Source organism: Poecilia formosa, unplaced genomic scaffold (genome assembly GCF_000485575.1).
Source record: "Poecilia formosa unplaced genomic scaffold, Poecilia_formosa-5.1.2 Scaffold190, whole genome shotgun sequence".
NCBI lineage: Eukaryota > Metazoa > Chordata > Actinopteri > Cyprinodontiformes > Poeciliidae > Poecilia > Poecilia formosa.
The window spans coordinates 1-12401 of NW_006800129.1; the positions used below are offsets into that span (position 1 = coordinate 1).

At 41.0% G+C, this 12401-nt stretch overlaps 1 protein-coding gene across 2 annotated transcripts; it reads right to left on the minus strand.

The window, feature by feature from the left end:
• Window positions 1-29: 29 nt before the first annotated feature.
• LOC103147775 (sodium- and chloride-dependent GABA transporter 1-like) lies at window positions 30-9888 on the minus strand. Of its 2 annotated transcripts, none has more exons than XM_007566280.2 (15): window positions 9526-9888; window positions 8206-8622; window positions 7701-7832; window positions 7515-7615; window positions 7301-7410; window positions 7038-7170; window positions 6275-6409; window positions 6073-6176; window positions 5342-5466; window positions 5098-5210; window positions 3284-3415; window positions 3087-3189; window positions 2756-2856; window positions 2425-2592; window positions 30-748 (listed from the first exon to the last, which is right to left on the minus strand). In XM_007566280.2, the coding sequence occupies exons 2-15, from the start codon at window positions 8435-8437 to the stop codon at window positions 305-307; spliced, it is 2133 nt and encodes a 710-aa protein (XP_007566342.1). In that variant the 5' UTR covers window positions 8438-8622; window positions 9526-9888; the 3' UTR covers window positions 30-304. The 2 variants fall into 2 exon arrangements, with proteins under 2 accessions (XP_007566342.1, XP_007566341.1); XM_007566279.2 differs by having other exon boundaries at window positions 8206-8676.
• Window positions 9889-12401: the final 2513 nt, after the last annotated feature.

Below are 12401 nucleotides of genomic sequence, written 5' to 3' on the forward strand. Positions count from 1 at the left end.
TAATCTATAACTCTATAGTTTTTTTTTCTCTTATCACCGGATTACACAGTATGTTTACATTTTTTTTTTCTCTGAATTACGGTTGTATCGGTGAACACTAACAGTCTTTGACTTTGTTTTCAGAACGCAAACCAACAATAAGACATCATTGGCTTAATTTAACAAATACAGAAAAATTAAGCATGGTTGGAAAATCTGTTTTGATCACAAATTGCCCCTGGAGGTAGGTGAATCAATTAAAATCTTGGAAGTCCTTTGTAATGTTCTCTTTTGACTACATGCTCCATGAGGGTTTTGTTGTTGTCTACACATTGGCCTCAGCATTGGTCAGGTTAGAGGGCGGACTTGTCGGGTTAGGGGGATTAACGGGCTCTGTTGGGCTAGTTGGGTTAGGAGCTGGGCTGGTCGGGCTAACAGTTTTGACAGTCGGGTTAACCGGACTGGTTGTAGTGACAGTGGTGGTAATAGTGGCAGCGGGAGTCGTCGACGGATTTACCGGGCTAGAAGCCGAGGCTGGGTTTGGTGGCGGAGGAGCTGGGTTGGCAGGTGTTACGGGGCTGGTTGAGTTTACGGGAGCCGTGCTGGTCGGGCTGGCTGGGTTCGCGGGAGCTGGGTTAGTGGTGCTAGCGGGGGTGGTAGGATTGGCAGGGCTGGAGAGGTTGGCCGTGTTGGTTTCCACTTGCTGTTCAGGTCCGTTCTCCTGACATTTCCTGACAACTTTGGGAGGCTGGAACATTATTCGAAGTCGCTAGGAGAGTAAAACAGAGCGAATGAGAATGCTAAAGAGGAGCTTACAAAATTAGTTCTAATAATTCAGGTACAGATGCTTTTCTCTGGGTGTTGGTCTCTGCATTCCTTGATAATTTTGTACAACTTTTAAAGAGATAGGAATAGGTTGTTGTACATTCAATCCACCTTTCCATGCCTCGAGGTACATGCTTTTACACTCATGTAAACATCTTTAATTAGCTCAATCAAATGTTTGAATGCTGGTGAATTGAAAAATCTGTATTATGTGTATCTAAATGTTAGAAAATGTGCTGTATTTCACTCAACATCAAATCCTGCCATAGTTTTAAGTGTGTGTCCCATTTGATGTGCTGCTCCCTTTCTTAAAATACATTTGTTAAAGTTATAGCGGTACATTACTTTTTCCTTGATTACGTCATGTTGTTTCATTCTTTTTTCATATGTAATGAGCAACTAACCCTCTGATGATGACATATTAATATTCTATTAGTGCCTCAAAGTGGTCAGATAGTCATTGTCTGAATCACTCAAAAAATGCATCAAGTTGCCAGTTTTCCTTTAGTTTCAAGCAGCCAGCATACTGAGATGAGTGGATCTTTATCAATGCAAGCTGCATAGTATGCATAGATGAAGTCATAATATTAAGTCATTGCAGTTGTATAGCTGCTGCATCAGTGCTACACATGTGCAGCATAGATGAGAAGTAAATGGTTGAAATATAGTTACATGGGTTTTTATATGCTCACACCCATTCTGATGTGATGAAGGTAAAAAGAAATTTAATAAACCTCTTGAAGATTGTTCTTTCATTGCCATTCTCACTATCAAAGGGTAATTATTTTACCAGTGGTAACTCCTGCTGTTTGAAAAAGGTAACACAGATATAATACTAAGAATTCTGAATTAAACTTTCAATGTGATTTTGGTACCTAGTCAGTCCAGCACATTTTATTTCACATGGATCATATGGTTAAACATTTATTGCTACTTGTGTGGCACATTGGTTAGAAATGGTGCCAACTAGTTTAAAAGTTTTTGTGCAACATTTGAATAAAAAAAAGAAGTTCTACCATTATTTTTAGATTATTTTTAATTATATTTAAAAAGAGACCAGTCGGTTTTACTGTCAGTGTCTGTTTTAACAATGAGATCAGTTTCTCCATCCTCTACATGTCCATAAATTGATATTTTCTACCAAAGAGCCATATTCAGAATCCCTCAATGGAAGGTTAACTTAGCTGTACTTTTCAATGTGCACAATCTAAAAAAATACAGCTTTATCTTCTATGCTGATTGGCTCACAAGCACATCTGTTGCATCACAGATTTTCCATATTCCACTGAGGCTCAATGTACTGTTTCTACATTTCAAGGCTTTTTAATGAGACAGATTTTTATCTTTAAACAATAGAACGCTTTATTGTTATTTAGCTGCAAATATTTATTTCCTTGCTTCATTCTAATTTATCATTTCAATTTGAATTGTCTGATTCAGTTGAGTCAGCAAATAAGTAAATCTTGATTAAATAGGAAATTATCACGCATCTGTAATATGATGGTCAGTTTTTTGTGTTTCAATCTATGAAAAGTGAGATACCAAACCCTAATGGTTACAACTTCGGTGGATGTGAGGAATGAAATGGGGGATGTGGGGTAATGAACCTTTTCATCTCACCTCCTTGTAAGTGCCCTTGAGCCCGAGATACATGTAGACCATGTATCCTGGTATGAGAACCATGGAGGACAGAGCCATGAGCCATCCCACTCCCTGACCCCAGCCTGGGAACACATAGTCTCCCATCGTGAGGGGAACCATTTGTACGGCGCTGAACAAGAACACTCCCTGTGGGAGACAAGAGACGCTTTATGCATCCTGACACCTCTGACTACAGGCAGCGCTGCCTCAGCCTGGAATGGCTGCAGGCAGGTAATATTGACTTTATTTATTGTTTCATCTTTCATGTCGTGACTTTAGATGTACTATCCTATTAGCTCAAAATACTCACAGCGACAATGAGAGGGGTGAACACAACCCAGCACAATTTCCACCATACACAGGGTTTGTAGCCAATCATCTCCTCGATGTTGTCGTAAAACTTGTTCACACCTGCCGGACAAATGAACGCATGACCAAAATATTCACATCTGACTGGTTTGTATCTTCCGAGAGCCGCCATGCATGATGATGAGGCATGACACATGAGTGCTCGCGACCTTGCGGCTGAGCAGACTCTGAAGCAGGTAAAACACGACAACGCACTCGCACTTGACCAGATTTCGTTTTTTCAGGAGTCATTTTTGTGGTTATATTGAAATGAAAGAGAATAGAAAACACACCATAACACCAAGATATGGAGATGCACTCAAAGAAGACCAAGAACAGCAGACACATCCCACTGGCGGAGTAGTAGTCGAACAGTTTGAACACATAGATTCCACCCTGGTTACAAATAGCAACAACAACAAAAAAAAGAAATATTAGAAAAGGCAAAACACAGAAAAAGGCTCATTGATACAGAACTGCCCTGCTGTACCTGTGTGATGTTTGAAAGTCCAATCACATAGGACACGAGGCAGACAACGGCGATGAAGATCTCTCGTCTGCCTCGAAGAGCTCTGGGGAACTCGTCCACCAGGGCGGTAATGAAGCCTTCGACGGTGCAGAACTGAAGGACACAATCACAGGAGCGGCTTGAAACATCTGCCTGAATATGTGTACTGCTCGCACCTGGTTGCTTTCAGATTCTTTCTCTGTTGTTTTGGAAATATTTGGGATTAGTGCATGTTTTGGTAATTTCTCACTTCTCATCAAAATCCAGTCATGAAAAACAAAAGTGAGCGGAAAAAATGCTGAATATTAGATTCGGATTCGTGTCATTTTTGGTATGATCAACAAGTTGGCATAGAATGGTGATTTGTTTTTAATTGTTTAATTTCATGTTTCAAATAAAAACAAAAATTCTGGCAAAAAAGAAAAAGAAAAAAAATGGTCATTTTTTTCATATAACTAGACAGTCGCAGAATTCTGCTACCATCCTGGTCTCTTACTGTAGGAGGCGCTATTACTTCTGTCCACCTCAGAGATGTTTACAAATACAAATGAACAAGAGCATGAAAAATAATCATAGAGCCAATAGAAAAATTTTAAAAGTACAGATGAGTATGCGTATTTTACACAGACTTCTGCTGTATTTTATATTGCATGTCGAGAAACACCATATGTAATCTGTGATGTCACAGGGTGAAGCATAAACCCAGCTAATGAAGCTTGGAGTATAAGGTGTGGATGGTATCTTATTTTTCTTTGCCTGATATTATGTTTTCTAAATTAAAAAATGAAAATCAAACCTAATCAAAACAAATTTCAACATAATCATTACAGTCTTAAAAAAATGTTTTGAACAATTTGTATTTTTAAATGAAAACATAATCCATTTGTTGTTTGTTTTTCACATTTTTTTTCATCATGTCAAATATTTTACATGCTCAACATGACATTAATGTAGCTGATTTTAACACAGACATGAATACAAAGAATCCATTATCTCCACATCGAAAAATGCTAATTTTTATACATTTCGACACCGTCCACACCCCAGTTTCACATCATTGCCCATATTTCACTGGGCTGAGTTTTTCCTGAAATCAGGCACACAGCGCAATGACAAATGTTTTTAATCATTATTATTTTTATCCTCATTCAACCTCATTAATATTTAGGATAATGGATTTATTTTTATGTCCTTTTATGTTTTGTGGTGAAATCTGTGGAGATCAGAAGAAATGGCACACAACGCAGTCAGACTTCGCAGGATCAGGTTCTTGTCAAGGAAACGGGAACAGATCATTTTTTCCTTTCTCCTTCCTAGTGTTTTTTATCTTAAACATGAAGTGAATCAAGGCAGAAGTATTATTTTCAATTTAATATTTGTAAATTAAAAAAATAATAATGGGCATGTTTTTTTTTTATTAATTAATTTATTTTACTGCTCGTTTCTGATGAGAACATCTGATTACACAAATAGGAAGGAACCAAAATATGAGGGGAAATTTTTTTTCGTAATTTCTGTGTTTTGCATTAAATCTTGTTTGGTCACGGCCATTTGGAGCCATATTAAAATCACACACACATAGTAAAGAAACAGTGAAGCCTGCAATGCAAATGGAGGTGATAAGGTTGAATTATTTTTTATTTTTTTTGACAACTAATGTCAAAGCTCAGCTACAGCTATCTGTGAGGAGCAAATTGCATGCTTATCATGCAGAGAGCAGAGGTGAGCTGCATGATATGTAACTGCTTTTAAAAATTTAGGTCAGCCCATGAGCAGATCATCACCAAGCCCCTTACCTGACTGTCTATCCCCAGCATGAGCAGCATGGAGAAGAACAAAATGGCCCACAGAGGTGATACGGGCAACTGGGTTACAGCCTCTGGATATGCAAGGAAAGCTAAGCCAGGACCTGGATAGTAAATAGGAAGCATTATTGTAAAATGTATCACTCTTGAAGCTGCCAAAACAGCATGCTAATGTTATGATTATTGGGGATAGCAGAGAGTAACAGTGACTGAAGCCACTGCCATGTGCAGTTACCTGAGGCTGCCACGTCCGCAATGTCTTTCTTAGTCACATGCGCCATGAAGCCAACAATGGAAAAGATTACGAAGCCAGCAAACATGCTGGTGCATGAGTTGATGCAACACACAATGACAGAGTCTCTGGGGAGAGGAAATAATATATATACATATATATTAAAAAAAGAAATAAAAAATGGGGATGTTGTGAAAGGTTTAAATTGACTTTTTCTCTCCATCCTATGTTAACCCTTCTAAAAAATAAAAATACATAAAAAAAGAGTGCAGGTAAACCAGAAAGAAGAGCTGTGGGAGTGCTTTTACTGCAAGATTTAACGTGAAAGTGTAAAACCTTGTGGATGAAATACACATATTCTGTTTGAATGAAATGAAAAATTACCTTATATTGAATAAAAAGCGACAAACAAGCTAATTTGAATGGAACTATTTTACGTAACTGATTATGCGACCCAGAATGAGAGGCTGTTAGAGAAAACACTCAGGCATCACGGTAATAGTTTTTGTTTTTACAGAACAGAACAAAAAGAAAGAGCCTTGACCTCAGACTGATGCTCTATTCATGCCAAACAGCCACAATAGTCAGACATTTTTTTTAAAGTCTTTTAAAGCATCCTTGAATGGGGGCGAATTTTATACACCTTTCTGCAATATCTGTTTTCAATATCAGCAGCTTTCTCCCTTGTGATGTTATAAATCAAATGTAGTTCATGAATCATCAGCAGCACTTACCTGTAAACATTGTTATTGAACGTGTTGTAGCTACCTAGAGCTATAAGCGACCCCAGCCCCAGTCCATAGGAAAAAAAGATCTGCGTAGCTGCATCCAGCCATACCTGACAGAGGAGCAGAAGAGTTTAGCTGCGTGAGGCCGGGCTCTGCTCACTCCAGCATGCGGCACGTAGGAACAAATCCCATAATAGCATGCCGTTACCTCAGATTCTTTCAGCTTTTCAAAGTCAGGGGTGATATAGAACAAGATTCCGTCTCTGGCTCCAGGTAGGGTCACCCCACGTATGAAGAGAATAAACAGCATGAAGTAGGGGTACGTAGCCGAGAAGTAAACAACCTGGAAGATGTGAGGGGGTGATCAGTGGAAATCCACGAAAATGTTCAAGCTGCAACATATGTTTTCATGAGAGTCGTGAAGGCAACAACAACAAACTCACATAGTCAATCTTCAGCCACATTTCTGAGATATTCAGGAAGCAATTTATTTGATTGGAGGGGGGGGGGGATGTGAAGGGGAGGAGGAAGGGGTCTGGCTGTGACCAAAACAAATTTTTTTTTGGCATGGTCACGTGATGAACTTGACTTTTAAAATATGGCGTCACACGGGGGAGAAACTGCTCCGAGCGAGAAAGGGGGATAAATCCAGATCGAGGGGGTATGGCTGATTGTTGCTCCTCCTATCAGGAATCCACACTCGGAACGGAAAACATGTCAGGAGAATTGGAATTAGAGGAGCCAACCAAGAGGCCGGGAGAACGGCATTAGGGGAGCGTGAGTTTTATTTTTAAGGTCTCTTATTTAAAAAAATCAATTCCAGAGCATGCAGAATGCAATCTGAAAGATTGATGAGCAGGTATTAGACTGTTTAATATTGCATGGGAGCCGCATGTTCTTATTAGAAACCAGCATAAATAGGTATTGGAAAGCACACACACAAAAAAACAAAAAAAACAAAAAACATTTACCTTCCCTGTCCAGCTAACCCCTTTCCAAATACAGAAGTACACAAGGACCCAGGCGATGGCCAGTGTTACTGCCAATGGCACTCGGAGTTGGCCTGGTTTTTCCAAGCCATCAGTCATTTGATGCACATTGCGCCTGTAAGTAGAGGGAAACAGCGACGATACCATTATATGCACAGGGCAGCAAACAAGCAGCAGAGGAGGCCATCTTTTGATATCGCTGAGGGAGGCATGCAGAAACAAAACACAAAAAATCAATATCTTACTCCCAGAACTCAACCACAGCACTGGTGAGATTGGTGGTATCTGGAATGGAGTAGTTTGTGTAACACTTTTCTGTGTTCCATATATTGTGACATGAGCTCCATGGAAGATCCTGGAAAATGTAAAAAAAAAAAAAATAATAATAATACAATTTGCTCCCCAATTTTGACCAGTTTTGAGATTTTCCTACACACTGTTTTTCTAAATAATACTTACAGTGGTAAATGAGTTGTACAGGTAGTAAATGGCCCAAGCAATGATTACAATGTAGTAGATGTTAAGCCAGAAGGAGAGGACAGCTGCAGCAAGGCCCACACCTGACGTTCAAAAAATGATTTAGATGTGTTTTGAAAATAATTTCAAAAGGATTGCATTTGCATTTTGAATTTATTTTTATTGTACCTTTAAACATAGGAGCCAGTTTCCACACACCAAGCCCTCCAATTGAGGTGTACTGACCAAGAGAGCATTCCAGTAGGAACAAAGGGACCCCAGCAAATATGAGAGTCAGAAAATATGGGATCAAGAAGGCTCCTGGATGGACAGAAGTGCATCAGGTTGAGGAATTGACAATGCAAAGCTGCACAAATCAGGTGAAATATATTAAATTAGCTTCAATTCAATTTATTTATGCATCACAAATTCACTACAAATGCCATCATATTCAGAAGTATTTAATCAAATCTGCCCAATCATGTAGGGAGACTCAGATTTATACATTAAAATGCATACTAGTTATAATTCAATGCAGCCAAATTCAGTTTATAATGGTCATCACTGGGTTACACACATAGGCAATGCTTTTTTTTGTTCTGGAGTCGATAAATTATAAGCTCCATCATGTGCATCGTTGATCTGAATGGCTCACTCAGTGTGTGCATACATGAACAGTGAAAGAAGTATTTACCTCCGCCGTTTTTCCCGCAGAGATAGGGAAATCTCCACACGTTCCCCAGTCCAATTGCATAACCCACACAAGACAGGAGGAAATCAAATTTTCCTCCCCATGTTTCTCTGGCGGGGACGTCTTTCTGCTTCTTGTCGGTCTTCACGTCCAGGGACTTGGGCTTGTCGTTGTTGGCGGCCACCTCGTTCAGTTCTGTGACCTGTCCATCCGCTTTGGTGCCGTTCGTCGCCATGTCTCTGGATTTGGCAAAGGTCCTGGCAGTCGGACGGGAGGCTTCAGCACCGGTCCACGTAGACAGCAGCTTCGCGGTTTTTTTTTACCCCCCGCCCCCCCACTCTTTTGTTCTACAACTAAACCTTCGGACCAAATGTCTGGAGATGGAGCCTGTGCGAACACGACTGGTCAGTCGTTGTCAACCTAAGATCGTGGATAGAGTGATTGGTTGTTTGAGGGTGCAGGAAAAACGGTTACCTGTTTCAACAAAGATGGACACAGAATGTACCACACTCATTTCCTCTGAATCAACAGCAGCAGTTTAAACAAATCATTTACTTTTCAACTCCAAAGACGCATTTTAAAGTGCAGACTGATTCATTCTCTGATATTTTGGCACCAGAACATTATTATTTTTTTTTTTCATTCATGTCAAATCATTGATGGCAGAGGCATGCTGCCTTGCCTCCATACAAATCAGCTTGCACAGAATTTAACAGCCAAACAAACAAAGCAACAGACATGGTTGTCTAAACAAATTCCGAATTTAAATGTGCCAAACTAAGGAGAAGTGCAAAGTGTTCCAAAACACGCAGGACGCACCGTACCAATGTAGTGTCCAGCCTATGAAAATTAAACTCAACGAGGTCCACCAATTAACACCTACAGATTCTCTTGTCAGTTATTTTTGTGGATAGCTGAAAGTAAGCGTGGACAGATGGACGTCTCTAACACGCTGGAAAACAAAACGCACCGTGGAGACGGGAAAAAAAAGGGATGTCCAAATGCGTAAAAGCTTTACGCATCAGGCTGCACACATTCTGCCATGTTAATTGGGAACTCTGCGCACCAGAATGCGACGCTTTGCATCTGCAAACACCAAGCAGACAGAAATCAGCTCCGCATGTTCGACTGTTGATTTGAGATAAGTGTGCAAATATTTACTTGATCCCCCCCTTCAGCAGCAGAGCAGCAGCCTCAGTCTCAATCCAGTCAATCCGACTGCTGCCGGAGGGGACAAATAGCCGAGCCGCGTATTAACCGGTTCCCACAGATATAGACAGCAAATATTTAACACAACATTTTTTTTATTTTTTTTTTACTCACAGTGAATCTGGGATCCGCACCGCCGAGCCTCCGCTGACTGCCACAAATCTCCAAACGAGGGATCCGAAGATTCCTCCCGCGGGTCAAGTTGTAAACTCCCGGTGTGTCTTGAAACATAAATAGATTTTACTTCCATTAAAAGACATTAAAGGGTACCATGCGGCGTTCGTGGGGTCCAAGCGGGAGCTGTCCAGCGGGGAGCAGTGCTGAAGACCAGAAGGATGAAGAAGGAGGAGGAGGAGGAGAAGACAGAAAGAGAGAGGAGGAGGTTGAATTAACACGGGCAGCAGCCGCTTCGCCTTGTGCGACTGTCTAACATCAACAACCAGAGACTCAACTCCCATCTACACAGCCTCAATGTCATCTCAAAGTCGCCCCCCTCTCCGCCCCCCTTACCTCCCCTCCTCATCCTCAGTCTCATCTATAGGCTGAGCCGAGATCACATTATTTTGGTTTCACTCCGTTCAAGTTTGGATTATTTTCTTTTCTTTTTCTATTTTTTTTGGAAGTACATTTTCCAAAAACGCTGGAAAGTTTTAAGAATGTTACCAAATATTAAAATGAAACATTTTTATATTTATTTATTTATTTATTTATTTATTTATTTATTTATTTATTGTGTGCATTGACACCAAGCAGTTCGAAATGTGAGCCCCCCCCCACCCCCCCGAATCCTCCTCTCATCCTCTTCCTCCCCCCACCCCCCACCAGTATTAGAATATGGCCGAGGTGCAAAATGGCAACATATGAGGGGTAAATATAACGCAGCCCCGTCGTGTCCAAACGCGTAGTGCATTTTGGAGGCTGAGGCCAGTCGGCGGCTGTCTGGCAATTCTTGGCAAATTGAGATAAAGGGAGCCCGTCAATAAAAGAAAGGGAGGGAACAGTGACTGGCTGTCTAACTCAGCCTGTAAACCCGACGCCTTCACGAGTGCTGGGATGATATGAGTAGGATAAACTGGAAGAGCATAAACTCTGGCAATTATTCTTTTTAAAAAGTAAAGAAAATGCAAAAGATGGAAACAGCGCCGAGAGGAATGCGCCGAATTTTCTCCTTTTCCTGCTTTTTAAATTTTGCTTGTCGTAAAAAAAAAAATAAATAAAATATGGAAAGTAGAAGAAGACAAGACAGAAAACAAGAGGATCTAACTCTCTGGTAAGTGATTTGCTTAATAAGCGAGTCAACTTGTTTGATTTTCTTGCAACTTCTTTTTCCTCTTTTTTTTATTTTTTACTTGAAGCTTTTGCCATTTGCCTCCACGCTCTTACTTTGTGTCCCACATGAAGCACGTGTTCTCGCAGAAATACACCTTTTTAAGAGTTGTGTAGGAGGCGGCGCGGCGCACACTGCGATGTAAACTGCTGGAAATGCGCTCTGGCACAGAGAGACATCGGGAGCGTTTACAAGTGCGGTGTGAACGCTCCTCTCCTATCGTGGGGCTGAGAGGGCACCAGATGGTAAACCAATGAGGGGTGAACTAACCCACTAAATGTTGCCACATGAAATGCAGCATTTAAAATCCCATCTGGTTTGCTGTCCCTGCAGACATGAAAGTGTGAAACATGACACATATTTATACACCTGCTGATGGAGCACGCAGGCGTGTCCAATGGGGCTGGTGACATGCACACCCGGCCAGCTGACCCCTGAACCCCGGAGCTTTATGATTTATCTCGCTGCACTTTTCCACCGGCGGACCCTCAGTCTTTTTTTTTTCATTTCAGCAGGAAGCCTTCATGTGGCTCCTTGTGCCTGCCGTATGTGCTCCATTAGGCTGGAATTACTTGTCCTCTCTTTTTAATGGCTTTCAGTGTGCCGCTTAGACTGAACCGCTAGTTCCCCATTTTACAGGCCCAGTGGCTGTAAAATCTGTGTAAGGATGACGAGAAGAATTTGTAAAAGGGTGAAACTGTTTCCGTCTGGTAATTTGTCTTATGTTTTTTGTACAAGACATAAACACATACCTTAAAAAAAATATTTAGAAAAAGGCCAAAGTTGTTGAAAAACGAATATTTTTCGTGATTTTGTGGGAGAACATTAACAGCATCATGAAGACCAATAAACGCACCTCGCTGAAGCTGTGAACAAGTTCAAAGCACGGTTAGGTTATGAATTATTTCTCCAGGCTTTGGAGATGATCTGATGAAGCCAAGATTCTCCTTCCATCATCCAAAGAGGACAAGAGAATGACAAAGGTTGAAATGGCTGCCAAGACAAACAAGAAGAGCATAAATCAAAGAAGTAGCCAAGATGCCGAAGATAACCCTCGGGGAGAAGCAGAGATCCACAACCCAGGTGGAAGAATCTTTCACTCCATAAGTTTGGTCTTTTTGGAAGAGTGACCAAAAAGTAATGAAGAAAGAAAGAAAATATTGTTGAATGAAAACCACAAGAAGTCCCAGAAAGAAAATCGTCAATGTGTGGGAGAAGATGCTCAGAGGTCAAGCAAAATGCTTGGAGGACAAACACTACAAACCTCCTGAACATAACATCCCCATAGTGGAACACGGTGACGGCAGCAGCATGATGTGAGGACACATTTTGCCAGCAGGGACAGGGGAGGCGGTCAGAGCCGATGGAAGGATGGATGGAGCTGAATATGGACGATCCTGGAATAAAACCTGTTGGCGGCTGTGGCTGGAGTTCATCTACCAGCAGGAAAACAGCCGTAAACATACAACCAGAGCCGCAATTCAGGGCTTTAGACCACAGCATGTTTATGTGTTAGAATAACTTAAAGTTCAGGTCTAAATGCAATTGTGAACCTGTGGTGAGCCCTGAAGATTGATGTTAGCATATGCTATCTATCCAATTTGATTAGATGTTATGCAAAGAGACATGCAGCTTCAGTTGCTGAAAAGGAGCGCCTACAAAG